The following is a 22134-nucleotide window of genomic DNA, read 5'->3' as shown; positions in this document are numbered from 1 at the left end:
GAACTGCTTCCATCCACTTAGAATATGCATCTATTATGATGAAGATCATTTCATCCATAAATGGACCTGCAAAATCAAATATATATCCTCGACCATGATCTGTTTGGCCAGAGCCATGTGTTGAAAGGAACAAGAGGGGGATTCTTCCATTGCTGTTGGCATTGCTTACATTCCTTCACAATGTCCTCCAAATGCTTGTCTGTTGTAGTCAACCAGACAAACTTGTGGTAATTTGATGTGAGAGTGGTGCTGAAGTAAAAGATCAGCCATGATCTTATTACTGGTGGAGAAGGTACAAGGGACCAAATAAACTGCTCTTGCTTGATTTCTGGGTGTTCTTACATTCATAAAACTGCTTCAGAATAGCTGCTTTCTCTTGGTGGAACAACAATTCTGGATATTTAGCTGACAACATTTTCTGAACATGGCAATAATGAATCATTTTTGCATTCTTCTTGCTGTTCATGCTGAATGTATTCTATACCCACAAAAGGGTAGAGTTGAGTTATGACCAGTATACTGTCATGTGTCCCAGAAGTGTGAAATATTTCCAATAGTGCAACTGCTTTCAAGGAAAATCTTTACTGGCAAATGTTGTCAAGTCAATAGATCTCTCCCTACCTGGTCAGAAAAAGGCTATTGTTTTCCCTCTGGCCTTCCTCTTCCTCTTCCTTCCCCTACTCGTTCTTTATCATCTCCACCTCTTCCTCTTGTTGCCAAATGAGTCCACATTTATGCCAGGTTATACAGGAAGAAGGAAGCCACTACAAATCTTTGCACCTTATTGATTGTATTGGAAGGTGGCACCAGTTCAGTCCAAGCAGCAATTGCTTCAGAACACTGATGATCTGCTCTGTTTCCTTTGACTGTATGACAGCCCAGCTCTGCTTTGCGACTGCCACAGTAGTGTTAGTAGTAAGGTTCTTAGAGGGCAGCCCTTGTTGCCGAGCAGCCACAAGTTATTAAGACCAGAAGACCACAAGACATAGGAGCAGAATTAGGCCATTTGGCTTGGTAGATCAAATTCAAGGTAAATCAAGCTATTCTGGTTTGGTATATCAAATATTGAAGTCAGAATAAATTGCCTCAAGATAAAATAACACGATTATTATTATTATAGATACTCCTTGCATTTCTCAAATTTATTAGCATGATTTTCTGGCTTTTTACACAGACTAGCTGCATATTAATTAAGCAAGCCATCTGCTAATTGGTTATGATCTCCGAGTTCTAATGTATACTCTCAAGTCAATGTGAATAAAATTGATTCCTCCCTGCACCATTGGAAAGCCATCAGTCTTGGCAAAGCCCCTCAAGCATGCTGCCTTGTGCTCTGCCCAGAGGTGAAGAATGGAGAACTTTGCAACAGAGAATCATGGTGACTTCAAGTCATCAATACGCAGTAAATTGTGAAATGTTGTATATGCCCCTGCTTGTAGCTGGAAAGAAGCAAAGAAATTCAGTGCCGCCATGACCTTTTCTGCAACCAGCAAAGCAGCTCTCAGCTAGGTCCAGGGTTGCATTTGTGTAGTGAGGTTACATGAGAAGTGATCACTAAACATGCATTGTGCATAAGGTCTCAAACGCGGCCAACAGTTCATAAGTTAAAAGAATATCTTCAATGAACAAACTACTTTGATTTAAGAATGTATTCTTCTCAGGCCAATTAAGGATGGGCTTTAAATGCAACCCTTGCTGGTGCAGCTTACATCCAACAAAATAATTTAAAAAATAAAACTCGTGTGATTGAACATTACTGGTAAGAGCAACTTTCACTGCTCATCTCTATTGCCCTTGAGAATGAGAAGTTGAACCTTCTTGAAGGATGATGTCCACGTGATGAATGTAATCTCACAGCACAGTTAGGAAGGGAGTTCCAGATACTTGGTCCAGTGGTGTTAAATAAATGTTGGGATAATATAAGACCTGCCAAGGAACTTCGAGTTAATTGCGTGGGTATCATTGATCAAGAGGAGGTGTTATGCTCCCTCTTCTTGAAGATGGTGATTTCCTGGCACTGGCATAAAAACTTACTTCAAAAGTATCAGCCAAAGCCTGGATGATGTCCAGGTCATGCTCATTGATATTTAAGCATGGATTTCTTCTTTATCTGAGGAATTATGAAAGGAGTTGAACAATCTGCGATCATCAGCAAACACTGGCTGTATGGTGAATGGAGAGTTATGATGAAACAGCTGAAAATGTTGATTTTAGGAGATCATGTAAAGATGCTATGAGATTGGGCAGCTTGGCCTCCAAAATTATCATCCTTTCTGTGAAATTTGACTGGATTAAATGTGTTTCTCATTGAATCACCTTGATATCAAAGGTGGTCACTCTCATCTGTGGAATTCAGATTTCTGCCCATGTTTGGAACAAGGTTGCAGCTGTACAAAACTTTGGTTAAGCCACATTTGGAGTATTGTATGCGGTTCTGGTCACCAAATTACAGGAAGGGTGTGGAGGTTTTGCAGAGGGTGCAGAAGAGAAACACTAGGAAGTTGCCTTGATTAGAAGGTGTTAGCTATAAGGAGATGTTGGACAAACTTGGATTGTTTTCTCTGGAGTGTCAGGGGCTGAGGGGCAACCTGATATTAGTTTATAAAACTATGAAAGGCATAGACATGGTAGATAGTCAAAGTCTTTTTCCCAGGTTGGAAATGTCAAATACTAGAGGACATAGCTTTAAGGTGAGAGGGGGAAAGTTTAAAGAAGATTTATGTGGCAAGGTTTTTTACACAGAGGTTGGTAGGTGCCTGGAACACACTGCCAGGGGAAGTGGCGGAAACAGATTCGGTAACAATGTTTAAGAAGTATTTAGACAGAAGTATGAATAGGCAGGAAATTGTGGGATATAGACCAAGTGCAGGCAGCTGTGCAGTTTAAGTTGACATCATGGACGGCACAGACATGCTCCTGCGTGCTATTGTCCCGTACTGTTCTATGTTCCATGTGCTATGTAAGGATGAAATGTTGTCAGAAGCTGAGTGAACCCAAAGTGAGTATCTGCAAGTAGGCTTCTTCTGAATAAGTTTCTTTTGAAACCATTGTTGATGACACTGTAGCGGCTGCTACCGCGATGTGAAAGCAAGACACTAGTCGGTGGGCTGCAGAACAAAAACTGATTTATTTTCCCGCTTTGCGCGGGCCTTTTAAGAGGAACGGTTCCCGCCCACCAGAAACGGAAATGACGTATGCGCTACCTCATCAAACTTTTCCCGCACGTGGGTTCTCCCCGTCGCTCGGGGAAGACAAAGGACCAACGCCATCTTGGGCCTCGCCGCTCCAACAACGTGCGACCCGACCACCGAGCCGGTTCGCTTGCTCGGACGGTGAGTCGCTACAACACCTTCTTTTGCTTTGATTGGCAATACATGACCAGGTTAGATATTTTCTGCTTTTTGTTGATAGTTCTATTATTTATTTGTGAAATTCCTTCAAGTCCCAGCCCCTGCACACACATAGTGCTCATTCTTTTCACTGTGCAAGAGCTAAATAGTTAATTATTTTTGTCCATTTTTTAAAATCTAAAATTTACCTTTTTACTCTTTACCTTTCCTTCATTGCTAAAGTTGCCCCCAGAAACTGACTTTGCATTTTTGTTGCAACTATTTATTTCTTCTGCAATAACATTGAACTTTTCTCTAAGGCAAAACCTACTTAAAAGAGATCCATGTAAGGTATCTTAACCTGTATGTGTTAAATGCTTTCTCAGTATTTTTATCAAATGGCTCAGATTCAAAGCTATCTGTTTAGTGAATTACAAGAACAAAATTAGCAGTGTAGCCATGCATTTATTCTCAAATATTTAAGGACTCATATTAAATAGTCTGCATTGAATGCTCTTCATATTAACCAGATCAAACACTTCCCATGTTAATCAACGTCTGTCTCTAGCAACAGATGTTGTAGAGTTTACATCAGTGGCATTGAAATCAAGCATTGTATATGTTCTTTTGAAAGCTTGCTGTACACATTTGCTTTAAACTTTTATCTGTTTGATCCTTAATACTGTTTTTAGCAGCTGTTAAACATCCTTGCACATGAATAACTAAAAGTTAATATGCAGTCTCAGCAAGCAATTAAGAAGGCAACAGTGTTTTGGCCTTTATTGCAAGCGTAGAGAGATGCCTTTCACCAATTATATAACATGCTATTGAGACCACATTTGGCTTGGTCTCTACTTAAGGAAGTACATACTTGTGATAGAATGAGCGCAGCAAACGTTCACCATTTTGTCATACGAAGAGGGATTGAACACACTGAATCTATAGCCTTTTGAATTAGAAGAATGAAAGGTGATCTCATTGAAATATATAATATATTTATGGTCTTAATAAGGTTGATACAGAGTTGATGTTTTTCCTGGCCGTGGTGTCTGGAACCAGGGTTCACAGTCTCAAAAAAAGAGTCAGCCATTCAAGACAGAAATGAGAAGAAATTTCTTTGACCAGAGGGTAATGAATCTTTGAAATTCTCTAACTAAGAGGGCTATAGAGCTTCAGTCACTGAGTATATTCAAGACGGAGTTTGATGGATTTTTCGATAAGGGAATGAAGGGGTGTGGGCTTAGCGTAGGAAATTGCTACTGAGGTAAAAGACCAGTTGTGATCTCACTTGTGGAGCAGGTATAAGGGATAATTTTCAACTACAGCTTCTACTTCTTATGCTTGTATGACCAATGAGCCTTGCAATATATTTCAGTTTGCTACTTTCAAGGTCTTGACTAGAACTAGCAATGTTTGTAAAGTTATTATTTTCTATCCCCCTTCATGTTTTCTGATTTCATGTTAAAAGAAAGAATATAGCATACAGCATGTTGAAATGATCCTTATTATAATCTTAAACATATGGTAGTTAAAGATTAGGTGCCTAACCTCTGAGATATAAAAGTGTTCCATTCTCTACTACTACTAAGATCTTTTTCACATTGAAAAAAACTGAGCAAGAACTTAAAGAGAGAGAATAAATAACAGACCAGATTGTGATTTGTGTTCCAGTAAGGGGAGGGTGGAGGAGATGACTTTGTGGGCATTAATCATTATCCTATAGCATTCTGTGGGGTTCAAGTTCAGTATTATTAAGTCCCAACGCCTCTTGAGGAAAATATTAAAAGCTCTGGTCAGGAAGAAATTTGGACTAATGCCCCTAGTCCTATGAGATAAAATAAATTGAAAGAACTTCTTTATTTGAGCCTCCCCAGTGGTGGAAAGTTGACATGTGAAAACTTCTTTGCTGAAGTAGCCAAAAATGTTCTGAAAGGTAGTATGATTGATGTATACATGGATCTTCAAAAAGCATTTGACAAAGCAACATTAAATAGACTTCTTAGCAAAAATTAAAACACATAGCAATAACAGGACAATGACAGTTGATGTAGGATTGAGTATAGAATAGGAGAGTTGTAGTAAACATCTATTTTTGAAACAAGATCTATTTTCTTTTATAAAAAATACTAGTATTTCATAGGTTTTTTTCAGTGTCTATATATCCATACCCATATCATTATCAAATAGGACCACTGCTCTATTTGATAATTATATGGGTATGGATATATAGACATGATTTCAAAGTTTGCATTGGAATCAACATTCAGAGATGCGGCAAACAATGATGTATTTTCTTAGCAAGGATGATTGAAAGTATAAACTAGAAGATGGAAATACTTAGCAAGCCTTGTGCCATGTGTGAAGAGTAACAGAGTTAATATTTCAAGTTAATGACATTTCATCAGAACTGAATTTATTTCAAATATTGCAACATCCACTGTTCCTTTGTTTAAATTCATTCATGCAATTTTAAAAGGTTTTTAGGAATGGGGGACTTAGAGTGGTAAGTACATTAATCCATAAATGTGATCGAGTAAGTTGTGAAGGCCATTAACACATTGGATCCTTGGCTTCATTAATGGACAACTTGAACTTAAAAATAAGGAAGCTATGCTAAATCTTAATTGAATGCTGGCCAGGCCTCAACGAGAGTATTGTGGCTAATTCCGGGTGAAACACTTTAGAAAGTAGGGTAATACTTTAGAAAGGGCTTATAACAGGGTTACTAGAATGGTACCCACGATTAAAGACTATATGATATATAGTAATATGAAGAAACTGAAGAAGCTAGGATTCTTCTGAGAGTAGAAAACATTTTGTTGGAGATCGTCATGCATGTTTCTATCAGGAGGCACAGAGAGACATTTTTCTTCTGCACAATCAATACCTAAGATCTGGAATTCACATTTGAAAGGGTAGTGGGAGCATATTGAGTAATAAGTTTTAAAAGGTAGTTGTATAAATACCTGAAAGATGGGAATTATAGGAATAGGGTCTTAATTATTTCAAGGGATCTGGACATCACTTGCAACCCAAAGATTTACATATACGCCATTCCTATTTGCCCCTGAATTGAGGAGGCAGTTAATGTGTGTCTGGAATTGTACACGGGTCCAACAAAGCAAAGAAGGTAGGCACAAATTTAAGTCACAGACTTCCTTCTCTGAAAATCATTAGTGAACCAGATGGGTTTTTACAAAACAGTAGTTTCACATTTTCGATTATTGAGACAGGCTTTTTTAAGAATTCCAGATTTATGTGGTTACATTTATTTAAGTACCCAGCAGTTATAGTGGAATTTGTACTTTTCCTCAGGATCAGTAGCATAACTAGTATGCTATTGATATTCCGGGGTAAATAGGATTTCTTAGTCAAGCAGCCTGAGCACACATGACAGGCCGAATGTCCTTCTAAGCTCTATCGTTCTATAAGTAGGATGACTGCAGTCATCTTTCCTGGATCATTCCACAACAAAATTTAAATTATCATTAGGCTGCAATCTCTGCTATTACTTTAAAGCAGGTCAACTTATCGTACTTTAATCATCTGTCTTAAATTACTGTACACAATCATTTTGAAGGATTATTATCACCAGGTACATGTTATTGATTCATTATTTGCCAGATTCATTCCAGCCAATTTTTGCACACATTTACTTTGGAAATATTTTAATATCACTGTTGGTGTAGATGGCGACTAAAGTTAATTCTGACTACTAAATCTCTTCTTTGTTTATAGATGATGGCAAGCTGTCCTTTGATGAATTCAAGGCTTATTTTACAGATGGAGTCCTGAACACAGAGGAGATGCATGAATTGTTTCGTACCATTGATAGCAATCACACTGAGTAAGAAAATTTCTGTTTCCTCTCTCCTTATTGTAATAATACAAAACTCTTATCATTTATTTACAAGTTGATAAGATAAATTGACAGTGTTACAAAATGTAGAAAATGCAACTTTTCACAATTTTAAACAAATAATCATTTATCATTACGAAGGGATCAGTTGGCATTTCACACATCAATTTATTTTTCAGGTGTCTCAAATGAAATTCAGTTCAGTTCAATTGCCCAGAGAGCAAGACATCTTTATAATGACTTGTACTTGATGTAATACATCTTCCTCCTCCACAGCTATCAGGGTACATGTGTGTAATTCATGAGCTGTGATCTTAATCAGTGGAAGAGTATTTTGCTTTCATTATTGATGTATTAATGTGGGAAAATGTACTGCATTAGGGAAATATTTTTTTTGAATTTGAGGCAGGGTAGAAAGAATTTTGTTTTTTATTTTACCTTGGCTGCAAGTGTGTGATGCTAAGAGTATTCTGAATAGAAGGTGATTAATTTGTATAGCCTTTAAAAAGAGTTTATTTGTACCCAACTAATGGATGACTAAAGTGTTCAAGAGAGATGGAACAAATTAATAATATTACCAAAATGTATTTATAGCAATGCAGAGCTGCATTTAATACCTTTTCATAAGCAGCACCCCAGAGAACACAAGAACACAGGACTAGGATCAACCAATCAAGCCTGCTTGCCATTCAATATTATCATAGCTGATGTGCCCCAGCCCGCAATTCCTTTTCAGTGCTGGTTCCCCACCCATAGCCCTGAATTCCACCATCTTCCAAAAATGTATGAACCTCCTGTTTAAATACCTCCAATGATCTCATCTCCACAGTCCTGTGGGGTAGAGAATTCCAGAGGTTCACCACTCTCTGTGAAAAGAAATTCCTATCCATCTCATTTGAAATGACTGCCCCCTTATCTTGTAACCATGTTTCCTTGTTTGACACCCTCCCACTTATGGGAACTTCATCAGCCACTCGCAATAGGACAAATTTAACCAAAGGAGAAAATAAAGTTGACTCTCACATGTGACTTTAAGATATACCTGAGCAGTATTTTGATTTTGTAGTTGTTTGCTTCTGAGTCAGAAGCTTGCAGATTCAAGACCAATGAGGGATTAGAACAAAAGCTAATTTGATAATGCAGTGCTGCACTGAGGGAGTGCAGCATTGGCTGAAGTACTATCTTCTGGATAGGATGCTAAATTGAGATCTTCCCTACCCTCTCAGGAAGATGTAAAAGATCCCTTTGCACTTTTCCAGAAAAAAGCATGCAATATTCTGACAATATTTCTTCCTGAAAGTGGTCACACAAGTAGATAGGATGGTAAAGAAGGCATATGGCATGCTTGCCTTCACTGGTCGGGGCATTGAGTATAAGAATAAGGAAGTCATGTTGCAGATATATAAAATTTGGTGAAGCCACACTTGGAGTGTTGAATGTAGTTTTGGTCACCCCATTACAAGAAGGATGTGGAAGCTATGGAAAGAGCGCAGGAGAAGTTTACCAGGATGCTGCCTGGATTAGAGGGTATGAGCTATAAAGAGAGGTTGGACAAACGTGGGTTGTTTTCTTTGGAGTGTTGGAGGCTGAGGGGAGACCTGATAGAAGTTTATAAAATTATGAGAGGCATAGATAGGGGAGACAGTCAGAATCATTTTCGTGGGGTAGAAACATCAAGTAGTAGAGGACATGCATTTAAGGTGAGGGGGAAAAGTTTAAAGATTTGCGGAGCAGGTTTTTTTTACACAGAGAGTGGTAGATGCCTGGAGTGGGCTGCCAGAGATAGTGGTGAAAGCAGATCCAATAGTGGTGTTTAAGAGGCTGTTAGATAGACACATGAATGTCCAGGGAATAGAGAAATATGGATCATGTACAGGCAGAAGAGTTTTAGTTTAATTCGGCATCATTTTTGGCACAGACATCATGGGCCAGAAGGCCTGTTCCTGTGCTGTACTGTACTGTTCTATTTTCTATATATCCCTCCAGCTACCTCAATAAAATAGATTAGCTCATTAAATTTATATTGCCCTTTGAGATTCCTTGCAAATTGGGTTGCCAAATTTTATTCCATTAAGCAATACCTACTTTCCAAAAGTACTGGTATATACTGTACTGAGGTTGAGAATGTTGCTCCATAAGACAAGCCTTTCTTTGTTTCAAAGGACTTTAGAGTTTCCTCATCATGGTCTGAGGGTTGCCATTTCTCCTTCCATGGCACTGCTTTTCTTTTGATGAGGAACAATATTTTCTTGAGAAGACATTTCATCGGGAATTCTTTTGAATGCCATTTTTCATTGTGGATTCATTGTGACTATAGTGTATTGGTTAAGTATTGTCTTTAGACCATTTATCCAGAAATCCGGAGACACAAACTTGAATCCCAGCAAGACAGAATTGAACTAATTATAAATAAATCTGTAATTAAAATAAAAGTTAGTGTCAATAACTGTAGCAATGAAACTATTAGATTGTCATAAAAACCACCTGGTTTACTAATGACCCTAAGATAAGAAAATCTGTCATCCTTATCCACTGTGGCTTATACAGTATGTGACTACAGACCCAAGATGTGGTTGAGTCTTAATCGCCTCCACATTTCAAGGATAATTAAGGATGGACAACAATTACTGGCATTGTCACAGATGCCCATGAACAAAAACAAACATTGATATTGGGCACTGGAATATATAGAATAGTGAGAAAGTAATGTATGTGGCAGGCTAAACTTTCAGCTTCAAGAGAAGCAGAAAATGGGCTTCGGTGAATTGACCACCTTATTTTCTTTTCTATTGTAATCAATTGCACGGTATTTCTCCAAACCTGTAGATGAAGGGAAATGCAACTAATTCTATTACTAACAGAGCTTTTCTTAACATTTGAAATAAACATAGAATCACCAATGTCAATTGGATTGATTTAATATCTGTCAGTAGTTGAAACAACATTCAGTTCAGTCAGTATGTTACACCCCCATGGTGAGCATTAGAAGCACCAATTTTCAGGAAGGCACAGCATGGTTTTAGGTTAAGATAAGTTAAATTTAATTATGTTATTGAAGTTTGTAGCAATATTATATTATTTACTGTGGTCCCAAGCATTCAATATTACTCACCACATAATGTCAGTATGAATGCTTTCTCCTGGATAATTTGTTTTGTTTAATCTCCACCCCTATAGAAACAAAGGGAGAAATTCATTGTCAATCACTTGCAAGACTAACAGCTGCTAGCAGAACTCATCTCTTGATATTCAGTTCCATTGTGGTCTGGAGTGAATCACTCGTGCTCACTGCTGGCCTTAAAAAAAAATTGGACTTCCTTTTTGTGAATTCTCCAGACTGAGAGGAGAAGTCATCTCCATCCTGTATGGCACAGTCTCTTTGCTGCATTGTTTCCTCATTGTTTCATATGCAGGAACTGGAATGGGGTGCAAGGCAAAATGAGCCTCACCTGCAAGACAGCAGTAAACCCTCTGGTAGTCAGTTAAGTCATGTTGTAGAAAGGAGACAGACAGGTTGCTGTGGGGAGGGGAGTTGAAGTGACATGCAACTTGAATCTGTAGGTGGCCATTACGGGCAGCACATGCCCTGCAAAATGGTTGCCTAGTCTTGCCAGTGTAGAGGAAGGCACGTCAAGAGCACCAAATGCAATAAACGAGGTTGTAGGAAATGCATGTGAATCTCTGCCTCACCTGGAAGGGCTGCTTAGGTCCCGGGGTGGTGGTATGGGGGCAAGTATTGCACCTCCTACGGTTGTAGGGGAAAGTGCCAGGGGATGGGGAGAGGTGGATGGGAGGGATGAACGGACCAAGGAGTCACGCAGAGAGTGGTCCATGTTACCTGGCTTTGTTAGATGTCAAAGTTATCAAAACACAATTATTGTCCATGACAATCAAATATAATGAACATCTATTAAAGCTATTAAATCCTTTAAAAAAAAATTGAAAATACTTGAGCGCTTACATTGTTTAATTTGTTTTAAATGTCTTTAAAAATATACCAAATTAACTACAACTTATCTTAAGACCTTCACAGCTCCAATCGTGTGCAGGTTTTCATAGCAAGTTCACTATATAACTTTAAAGCAAAATTCCCATGTTGAACTCCATAAATCCCTCATGAGTCTGACATCAGTGTGAAAAATATTAGCAAATGGCTAATCACAATTTCATAGTTTCTGTGGGAATCCCAAATTGCAAATATTTATGTAGAGAGTTGTAAACATTTCCCCACAAAATATGACCCATTGTAATAATTGTCAGGAGATGCTTACAACCAGCCTTCCATACTCTCACACATGTTTAGCATTTGAGACCAAAAGCAACTTCCTCATCCATAGACTATAAAAGTGCAGGAACTGATTATTCAGCCCACTAAATCTTGGGAAGAGTCCTTAAAATGCTCTCATTTGCGTTTGGAAGAAGAGTTAATTGATGTCATAATTTTAAATTTCAGCATTACATCTGCAGGTATAGGCTTTGGTGAAAGCCCAAAATATCGATATTGTTTTTGTACATTGCACACTCTGACACCAATATGTATTAACGTGTGCTCAAGTGAAAGATGACAGATTTAATTAGATTGTCCCTGATTAATATGCATGGCATTTAGACTTTGTAGAATAGGGCATTAGTCAGTTAGCTTAAAATAAAATGCACAGAGTTATGTCAGAAGAGGTAGCAAGCTCTTACTCGAATATAACATTAGCAATGTTTTGCTGTCAGTGGGAGTCATGAAAATAATTCATCAAATGGTAGATGTAACATGTGAAGTCAAATTGTGGAACTGAAATCTAAATGTGTTAGGAATAGATTAGTGTCCTGAGCATATAATGGTCTTTTAAAAACAAAAGAAAAATCTTGATATTTGAATCATTCAATTGTTCCTCTCTTTCTGGAGCTCCCATTAATTTCCAATCTATCTTGTGGGAACTGCATTATCGACCATTTCGTAAGCAATTTTTTAAGAGGTCATGATTTTCAGAAAACATTGCAAGTCTTGATTTGTTTCTTTCAGCTTTCCATAATCTGTGTGTCACTTGTAATGCCTTTGATGCCACCCATTACTTTTTCACTGTCTTTGTCACAGAAGGTTTCAGAAAGAAATTTAACTCAGAACATACATTTGAGAACAAAAGCATCGTGAGTTCTAAAAGCATTTTATCTGTCAACACAGTTGCAATTATAATCCAATCCCTGCTGGTAAGAAAATGAAAGCTCCCTTCAGAAAAGTGAGTTCTATAAGATCACACCAGGTCATTGGATGCAATCGGTAAACTGCTTGGCACTTAAATTTTTCAAAAGTTGTCCCAGCAACTCAGTGATGAATGTGAATGTGTTATTGGCAGTTAGCAGTCTTCACTGCTGGGATTTTAATCAGTTTAAGAGATCAGTATTGATGAGTTAGAGTTACCAATTCAGTTTGACATTAGGCCACACTGATAAAGAAATGATTTGACATATGTAATTGGAATGAATGTAGTTGTTAGATCAGACAGAATAATCAACATTCATTATATCCTCGTGGTTCCCTGTTCTTTTTATTATGTTTAATTATTTTGGTATTCAGTCTGCATAAATTACCATTGATGAAACAAATCCTGTTTTGATCTTGTGGTGTTACAAAGTTTGCTTTAGTTATTTGTCAAAGTGCAAATCGAAAGAGCCTTGGAGAATCATCTTTATTTTGTGACAGTTCTGTGTACTGCCAAACATGGCACATTATTGCAATACTGGAGAGATCCAGCATCACACTGTCAAGCTGGTCTAAAATTGCAACTGTGGATTGGTGTCTAATGCTGCACTAAATGGCAGTTTCACTGTCTGTGGAACTAACCTGGGCTTTACAGAATAGATATAGATAGCTAAATGAGACATGGTTTTGTACCATGTGAATTAATGGCATAGGCTGTCATCAATTTATTTCATGTGACTCTCGGCAGATAAGCATAGTGAATTTAATATTTTCCTCCTTTTCTGAAGGAAAAGGACCAGCTGTGTTGCATATAATTGTACTGAGCAGGCTGAATCATTCATTAAGCAACAAATCACATTTCTTCAAGATTACCTGTAAAAAATCATATATAGATAAGCAGGAAGGACTAAAGTAATCACATTAGTAAGTTTTGCAGTATTAAGAAAAGTAGTTTAGAAATTAGTTTTCAATTTGTAAGAAAGTGTTTTGGAAGTACGTGTATCTAGCCTGGTGGATTAGAGAGACAGCAATAGAGAGAGAGCCCATTTGCAATACAGGGAAGGGAATCTGTATGTGGCTAACAAAAGAAAAATCAAAGGTGGTATTAGAATGAAAGAAAAGGCTTATGACATTGCAGAAATAGTAAACCTGAGGATTCTGAAATTTCTGAAATTCTCTTTATCCTTAAGTTTACTATTTCTGCAATTCAATGGGAGAAGGGGGAGAGAGGAATTTAAATAATCATAATTCTAAGATAAAACGTAACCAAGTAAATTAATGAGGCTAAAGACTGATAACTCCCCTGGACCCAGTAGCCTGCATCCTTGGGCTCCAATATAAGAGGCTATCACAATAATGGATGCATTGGTTAAGATCTTTTAAAATTTCCTTTATTCTGGAAAATGATGCTCTGAGTGGCTTATCTGATGCTGTACTTTGTAACTTTGGCATTTCACCTAATGGTGACCTTTGCAGATGCTTCAGTAATGGACACCTGCCCATGGATCTCATTGCCTTTGGAATGCAACACTTTCCATACTTTCTCCCCCGCAGCAAAACAAACACATCTGCAGCTTTTTCTGGCAGACACCTTAACAGTCAACACTGCAAACCCCTGTTTTTTAAAAAAAACATACTCAATATTCTCTTCCCAAAAGTTGCAAAAATGATGTTGCTGTTTTTTTAAGTATCCAGGATTGAGCTACTGAACAAGCATACTTTATTGAAGACAACTAACACTCATCTAAAGGCAGTAGTTGGTACAACAGTCTATCAACAATATGTATCATATGTACACCTATTTCTTAATGGCACACATGCATTCATGTACAGGAAGTCCCTGGATTACGAATGAGTTCCGTTTTTGAGTCTGTTCATAAGGTAAGTTGGAACAGTAACGTACAGTTCACATCTAGCATCAATTAGTCCTAAATCACTACAAGCTTCAGTTATTTATTGCTGTATATTAAGATCCAAATGGAATTTTGATTCCAGTTTCATTATAATTCCACACATAATGTAAAGCAATCTAAAATACAGCATAACTTGTTATCGCCGGGACATGTGAAGACTGTCATCAGTCTTATGTGCATTTGGTGTCATTCATTACAGTACAGTTACCACATTGAGTGAATTTTGTGTATTTTCCAACTGACGGACAAAATCAACTTAAGGACATCTGTAGAAACGGACCTCAGTCATTACCCGGGGACGACCTGTCGGGGAGAGCGAGTGCTAGATAGTTAGAGAGGGAGAGAGAGAGAGAGGGATAGATAGATAGAGAGAGATGGTGTGTGGGGGCAGTGGGAGAGGGGGCTGCTGACCACTCATGGCGTCCCTCATCATTTGGAACTCCTCGAACATCCCTGCCCTGAAATAGCGGTACAGACTGTAACACATGAAATCCACGATCCAGCCGTTCGCCACCTGAAAAAGTCAACACTGACAGGCAAACCGTTCTGCGCCCAATTCCGCGCCTTCTTCCTGCCGTTTGTAAGTACGGGCGTTCGTAACCTGGGGACTTCCTGTATACTGAAAGGACATAGTTGGCAGGGTTTCAAAAAGGGAATCAATGGATGTAGTATATTTGGATGTTTGAATAGCATTCAAAAAGTCACATAAAAGTGACTCATGATATTAAAAGTAATATTTCAGCACAGATTAAGGATCTGACAGAAAACAAATGGGAATATTCCTGGCTTTCAGTGTTTTAAAAGGGAAGGGAGGGGGAAGAAGAGGAGGAGGGGTGGCGTTACTGGTCAGGGATACTATTACAGCTGCAGAAAGGGTGGATAATGTAGAAGGATCCTCTCTAGAGTCAGTATGGTTGGAAGTCAGGAACAAGAAAGGAGCAGTTACTCTACTGGGAGTATTCTACAGGCCCCCCTGTAGAAGCAGAGATACTGAGGAGCAGATTGGGAGGCAGATTTTGGAAAGATGCAGAAATAACAGGGTTGTTATCATGGGAGACTTCAACTTCCCAAATATTGATTGGCACCTGCTCAGTGCCAAAGGTTTAGATGGGGCAGAGTTTGTTAAATGTGTCCAGGACAGATTCCTGTCACAGAATGTTGACAGACCGACTAGGGGGAATGCCATATTAGATCTAGTATTAGGTAATGAGCCGGGTCAGGTGACAGATCTCTCGGTAGGTGAGCATTTGGGGGACAGCGACCACTGCTCCATAACCTTTAGCATTGTCATGGACAGGGATAGGAGCAAAGAGGATGGGAAGATATTTAAATGGGGAAAGGCAAATTATGATGCTATAAGGCTAGAACTTGAGAGTGTAAATTGGGATGACATTTTTGAAGGGAAATGTACTATGGAGATGTGGTCGTTGTTCAGGGATCTCTTGCAGGATGTTAGGGATAAATTTGTCCCGGTGAGGCAGAGAAAGAATGGCAGGGTGAAGGAACCATGGGTGACAAGAGAGGTGGAACATCTAGTTAGGAGGAAGAAGGCAGCATACATAAGGTGTAAGCAGCAAGGATCAGATAGGGCTCGTGAGGAATATAGAGTAGCAAGGAAGGAATTTAAGAAGGGGCTGAGGAGAGCAAGAAGGGCACATGAAAAGGCTTTGGCAAGTAGGGTTAAGGAGAATCCCAAGGCTTTTTTCTCATACGTGAAGAGCAGAAGGATGACGAGGGTAAAGGTAGGTCCGATTAGAGACAAAGGTGGGAAGATGCGCCTGGAAGCTGTGGAAGTGGGTGAGGTTCTCAATGAATACTTCTCCTCAGTATTCACCAAGGAGAGGGGTCTTGATGATGCTGAGGACAGTGTTGGTAAGGTTAATGTTCTAGAGCATGTAGATATCAAGAGAGAATGTGTTGAAGCTGTTAGAAAATATTAGGACAGATAAGTCCCTGGGCCCTGATGGACTATTCCCCAGGCTGCTTCGTGAGGCAAGGGAGGAGATTGCTGAACCGTTGGCTAGGATCTTTGAGTCCTCATTGTCCACGGGAATGGTACCGGAGGATTGGAGGGTGGCGAATGTTATCCCCTTATTCAAAAAAGGTAGTAGAGATAGTCCAGGGAATTACAGACCAGTGAGCCTTACGTCTGTGGTGGGCAAGCTTTTGGATTCAAAGAGATAGGATCTATGAGCATTTAAGAGAATCATGGACTGATTAGGGACAGCCAGCATGGTTTTGTGAAGGGAAGATCTTGCCTCACGAGCCTGAGAGGGTTCTTTGAGGAGATGACCAGGAAGATTGATGAGGGTAGTGCAGTAGATGTGGTCTACATGGAGTTTAGTAAAGCGTTTGACAAGGTTCCACATGGTAAGCTTCTTCAGAAGGTCAGAGGGCAAGGCATCCAGGGAGGCTTAGCTGTGTGGATTCAGAATTGCCTTGCCTGCAGAAAGCAGAGGGTTGTGGTGGAGGGAGTGCATTCAGATTGGAGGGTTGTGACTAGTGGTGTCCTACAGGGATCGGTTCTGGGACCTTACTTTTTGTATTTATTAATGACTTGGATGAGGGGGTAGAAGGGTGGGTTAGCAAGTTTGCACACGACACAAAGGTTGGTGGTGTTGTGGATAGTGTGGAGGGCTGTCGAAGCTTACAGAGGGATATTGATAGGTTGCAGAGTTGGGCTGAGAAGTGGCAGATGGAGTTCAATCTGGAGAAGTATGAGGTCGTACACTTTGGAAGGACAAACTCCAAGGCAGAGTACAAGGTTAATGGCAGGATTCTGGGCAGTGTGGAGGAGCAGAGGGATCTGGGGGTTCATATCCACAGGTCACTGAAAGTTGTGGATAGGTTAGTTAAGAAAGCTTATGGGATGTTAGCTTTCATAAGTCGTGGGATCGAATTTAAGAGCCACGAGGTAATGATGCAGCTCTACAAAACTCTGGTTGGACCACACTTGGAGTACTGTGTCCAGTTCTGGTCACCTCATTATAGGAAGGACGTGGAGGCGTTAGAAAGGATGCAAAGGAGATTTACCAGGATGCTGCCTGGTTTAGAGAGTATGGATTATGAGGAGAGACTAAAGGAGCTAGGGCTTTACTCATTGGAGAGAAGGAGGATGAGGGGAGACATGATAGAGGTATACAAAATATTAAGCAGAATAGATAGAGTGGACAGCCAGTGCCTCCTTCCCAGGACACCAATGCTCAATACAAGAGGGCATGGCTTTAAAGTAATGGGTGGGAAGTTCAAGGGAGATATCAGAGGAAGGTTTTTTACCCAGAGAGTGGTTGGGGCATGGAATGCACTGCCTGGGGTGGTGGTGGAGGCTGATACGTTGGTCAAGTTCAAGAGATTGTTAGATAAGCATATGGAGGAATTTAAAATAGAAGGATATGTGGGAGGAAGGGGTTAGATAGTCTTAAGCGAAGTTTAAAGGTCGGCACAACATGGTGGGCCGAAGGGCCTGTATTGTGCTGTATTGTTCTATGGTTCTATAAGTGGGTCATTTCTAGTTTGGCAAGCTGTAATTAGCAGGGTGCCATGACGATCAGTGCTGGTGCCTCAGTTATTTACAATTTATACTTGTGTGTTAGATGAGAAGAATGAGCTTATTGCATCCAAGCTTGTTAGCAATGAGTAGATAGGTGAGAAAAAAAGTTATGAGGAGAATCCATGAATTCTGCACAGATATACAGATAGTCTTTGTGACTGTGCAAAAAGATGGCCATTTGAGTATGATGTGGGGCAATATTAGATTGTCCACTTTAGGAAGAATAGAAATGAAGAATCTCACTTAAATAATAGAGACACTAATGAATGTTGATGTTTAAGTAGATTTTGGGTGTCCTTGTCAAAGATATCCAAAAGATGAGCATACTTGTACAGTAAGTAATTCGGAAGGCAAATACAGTGTTGACCTTTAATGCTAGGGGGATAGATTAAGAAAGTAGGGAAGTTTTGCTGTAACTTTACAGGTTGAGACCACACTCAAAGTGTATGCAGTTTGGAAGGATATTTTCTTGTTACTTAAGGAAAGATATGCTTGCCTTGGAAGCTGTGCAGGGAAAGTTCACTAGATTGATTCCTGGTATGAAACACAATGATAATGATAGCTCCCATAGGAGATTTTTTTTTCTTGAATGAATATAAAAATAATTTGGTTTAGAGAATCAGGATAATGTGGTTCAGAAAACATTAATGCTGTTGTCATGAATATACAACAATTTGACAAACCAAAAAATTCACCCTTAACTGAATGAAATGACATATGTAGTAATGAATCATCAACAGCTTTGACAAGCAATTTCTTCAAACTTTTACTTTTTGATGCTGTCTTCCTAAACTTCATTTTGATTTCTTAATTCCCATTACATTATATTTAACAATGATTATTCGCTGTACTCTTTGAAAGAATTATATAATCCAAATTTATGTCTCAGTTGTATAAGAAAAGTAATGTCAATAAGACTCTCACTGAAAATATTTTATATTAAAAGGACTGCAATCTAATTTGTTAATAATTCAGAAATATATTTTTAGGGAGCTTTTTAGTGGAAATCTAGCAATACTGTGTGAGGCACAGGGCCATAGAATAAATATTGAATAGTTCTTTTCATCATCAAAGATGATTTGTATGTAAAAATAGCAATGTAAAATGTAGCAATTGTTGGATATAATGCTAATACAATCTTTGTTTCTATTTTCTTTCTATTTAAGCAACCTCAATATTGAAGAAATATGTGGTAAGTGGTGATTTTTTTTCACCATGTGCTGTATTCAGTGGAGCAACAAGTAAAACACAATTAAAGATAACACAGTGTTTCAAGGCAATGTATGGTTTATTTTTGCCAGTAATGCACAATCTTGAATATTTTAAATATTTTGTTCCCCCCATGGAGAGGTATGGGATCTTAAAATACATTTTTCCTAACTAAAAGCCACAATTAAATTTAAAACCAATCCATTCAACCTCTGGGGAGGTATCCTTGCATAAGTAGTACAGAACTGGACTACTGATTTATAAGAGAGTTGTGACAGAACTGAAGGTATGAAATATTTACATGCCTCTTCACTGTGGGCAATATTTTGTTGGTGTATAATTGATGTTTATTTTCTATATTGGGATTCTGAGCATACTTTTCCAGCACAATTGGGTCCATTTTTTTCAATTTATATATTTTTTAAAAACAACATGTCAATTATGAAGTTTTTTTTCTTCATCTGCTTAAAAGGCTTTCAGCTAGATCTCTTCAGTTTTTGTGGGCAACTTAATTTCTAAGTTGTCTGCTCTTGTTGGGTCTCCCAAGAAATACCATTGCAAGTTTTCCCAATTTAAGAACAATAAGCGTATGTCTTTAGATCAATGTTCGGATTCTCATCTCAAGATCCATTACACATTCAAGGGCATATGAGCTAGTTAATTCTTCAATGTAGTACTAAGGGATGACTACACTGCTGAAGGTGCAGTCTTTTGTGCAATATTAAACTGAAGACAGCCCACCTGTTCTGACATCTGTAACAGCACTCAAGATTCTATTTGAACTTTTATTCTTCAAACAATACCAGTGATACTCTGTAATATTTATCCCATTCCTGTTTGTGCTGTCTTTGAATGTGCACATTGCCTGTTTCTGCCACACAAGCAATTGATTGGCTGTGAAATATTTTGGGGTGTTCTGAGCATAGAAAGGGTAGAAGTAAAGAAAAAGGGAAAGTTGCATGAAATACTTTTGAAATATTGTCATTATGAGGGAAAAGTACACAGCAAATGAAATACTTTTGAAATATTGTCGTTATGAGGGAAAAATACCAGGCAGTTTCAAGATCCCACAAAAAAGCAACTCCCTTAGTGTTAATGAACTGGCAGTGGGTGAAAGAAGTGAAATGTGGAGATATTGGATCACATTAAAATATGTAGAGAGGAAGTGATAAATGGGATGGCTTCATTTGAAGTTTGAACAATCACTTGGTCCATATATAAAGCAATCAAGGTTGCTGAAGAAACATTGGATGGAGATGGAGAAAGGTCTTTCAATCTTCCTTGTAGACAGGAGTGGTGCCAGGAAAATGAAGAACTTTGTCTTACTTCTGTTCAAGAACATGGAGGATGATAACCCCAGTATCTATAGGCTAATTAGTCCAATACCCGTGGTGCCAAAACTATTAGAAAATATAATTAAGGCCACTTGAAGAAGAATGGATTAATAAAGGATAGCCATGCTGTTTCACTAAGAGCAAATACTGTATGACCACCGAATTACTTCTTTGATAATGTTATTATTGGAGACCATCTTACGATTATTATTGAAAGATATGGACCCAGTTGTTCTGCGACAGGTAGTTTAACAGATATATTCAGAGTCTTTCGAATTTAATCAGTTAAGTACCAAATAACGGTCTCATTCAGACAATAGAGGTAAATGATATTAATGGGACACTGGTAACTTGGATCCAAAATTGGAACAAGGATAAGGAAGAGTGTAGTGGTAAGCAGATGATTTTCTTATCAGAGATATCTCCAGTGAGTGACCCAGGAGTAAGTATTAGGATGATTGTTTATTGTTATATACAAAAGGCCTGAGCTTCAACATAGAGAGTACAAATAATTTCTTTCACCACCTCAACACATTTCAAAACATTTTGCTCTATTTTAAAAGCACAACACAGTTGTAAAGTATGAATATAACAGTTAATCAACGACAAAATCCAGGACTATGTTTAAATCTGTTGTCATTATAAAGTAGAACCTGCACATTCTAAGATGGTTGAGAGAGCAATGGAAAAATGAATTGTGGATAAAAAAAATGACTTACTAATCAGGATGAAAAATCTTCGAGGTATCCAGTGTCTACCCTAATTTACCATTAGGTAGGAAGAAACATGCAGAGATTTTCTTCAGAAGTTAAATGAGTTTGGATTGTCTCAAGGTAGAGTGGATTTCCTCCACTCTGTGGAAGCAGGAGGATTGGTTGGTGAAATGACTTTTAATGTTTGTAATAGCAGCATCTTGGAAACTACACCAATGGTATTGTCACATGAATTTCTGGTCCTCAATTTCTTTTCTGTAGTAGAATGCAACATTTACAATAATTTGGCATTAACCGACAATATGGAACAGAACACTTATTTCACCAAATTTAGAAAAGTAAAAGATGACACTTATTGCTGCTGAATCCTAATAATGATAAGAAATTTGTTTGAGACAATACTGTCTTCTCATTTCGCTTACAAACATATATAAATAACTAAAGAAATAGCAGAGCAAATTGAATCATGGGTACTTCAAATGCAGGTGGCTTTATGAAATTATTGGGCAACCATGTTTTCTTTTGAGGTATAAATGCTTTGATGCTTATGAAATTATTTAAATGGGAACAGATAAGTGGATTTTTACACAGAGGAAGGCTGGAAATACAAGTATGCTGGCTTATTATCTAAAGGAAAATTATGTTTCTTTTTCAGAGTTCTTTTCTCAACATTTAGGAGAATATGAAAATGTCTTGGCAGCTCTAGAAAATTTGAATATTTCTATATTAAAAGCAATGGACAAAACAAAGAAAGTGAGTATTTAGTTTATTATTTAAAGCATTGATTACACAGTGTTACGTACCAGCAACAAAAGAAACACACTGAGTCATGTATAAGTGTTAGAAACTATTTTATTAATAACTACTTATGATAATAAGAAAAATAAAAGTAAAAATGTTAGAAGTAAAAATGTTAGATCTTAAACATTAACCCCAAAACTAAACCCGAAGTGTATGTGTGTGTGGCAAATTCCCAAACTCCAAGTCCAGGAATGGTTCTCAAAGTTCAGTTCAGCAAGCCATAAGGTGAAACGTG

At 38.2% G+C, this 22134-nt stretch overlaps 1 protein-coding gene across 1 annotated transcript in view; it reads left to right on the top strand.

The window, feature by feature from the left end:
• necab1 (N-terminal EF-hand calcium binding protein 1) overlaps positions 1–22134 on the top strand; it is a 100470-nt gene that overhangs the window by 11064 nt on the left and 67272 nt on the right. Inside the window, exons 3-5 of the mRNA XM_052023402.1 lie at positions 7068–7176; positions 19009–19034; positions 21754–21851. Coding sequence (XP_051879362.1) covers positions 7068–7176; positions 19009–19034; positions 21754–21851 — 233 coding nt within the window. The remainder of the gene's footprint in view (positions 1–7067; positions 7177–19008; positions 19035–21753; positions 21852–22134) is intronic.

Source organism: Pristis pectinata, chromosome 9, assembly GCF_009764475.1.
Source record: "Pristis pectinata isolate sPriPec2 chromosome 9, sPriPec2.1.pri, whole genome shotgun sequence".
Taxonomy (NCBI): Eukaryota; Metazoa; Chordata; class Chondrichthyes; order Rhinopristiformes; family Pristidae; genus Pristis; species Pristis pectinata.
The sequence above is the reverse complement of the archived record's forward strand: the minus strand, read 5'-3'. Positions and strand labels throughout refer to the sequence as shown.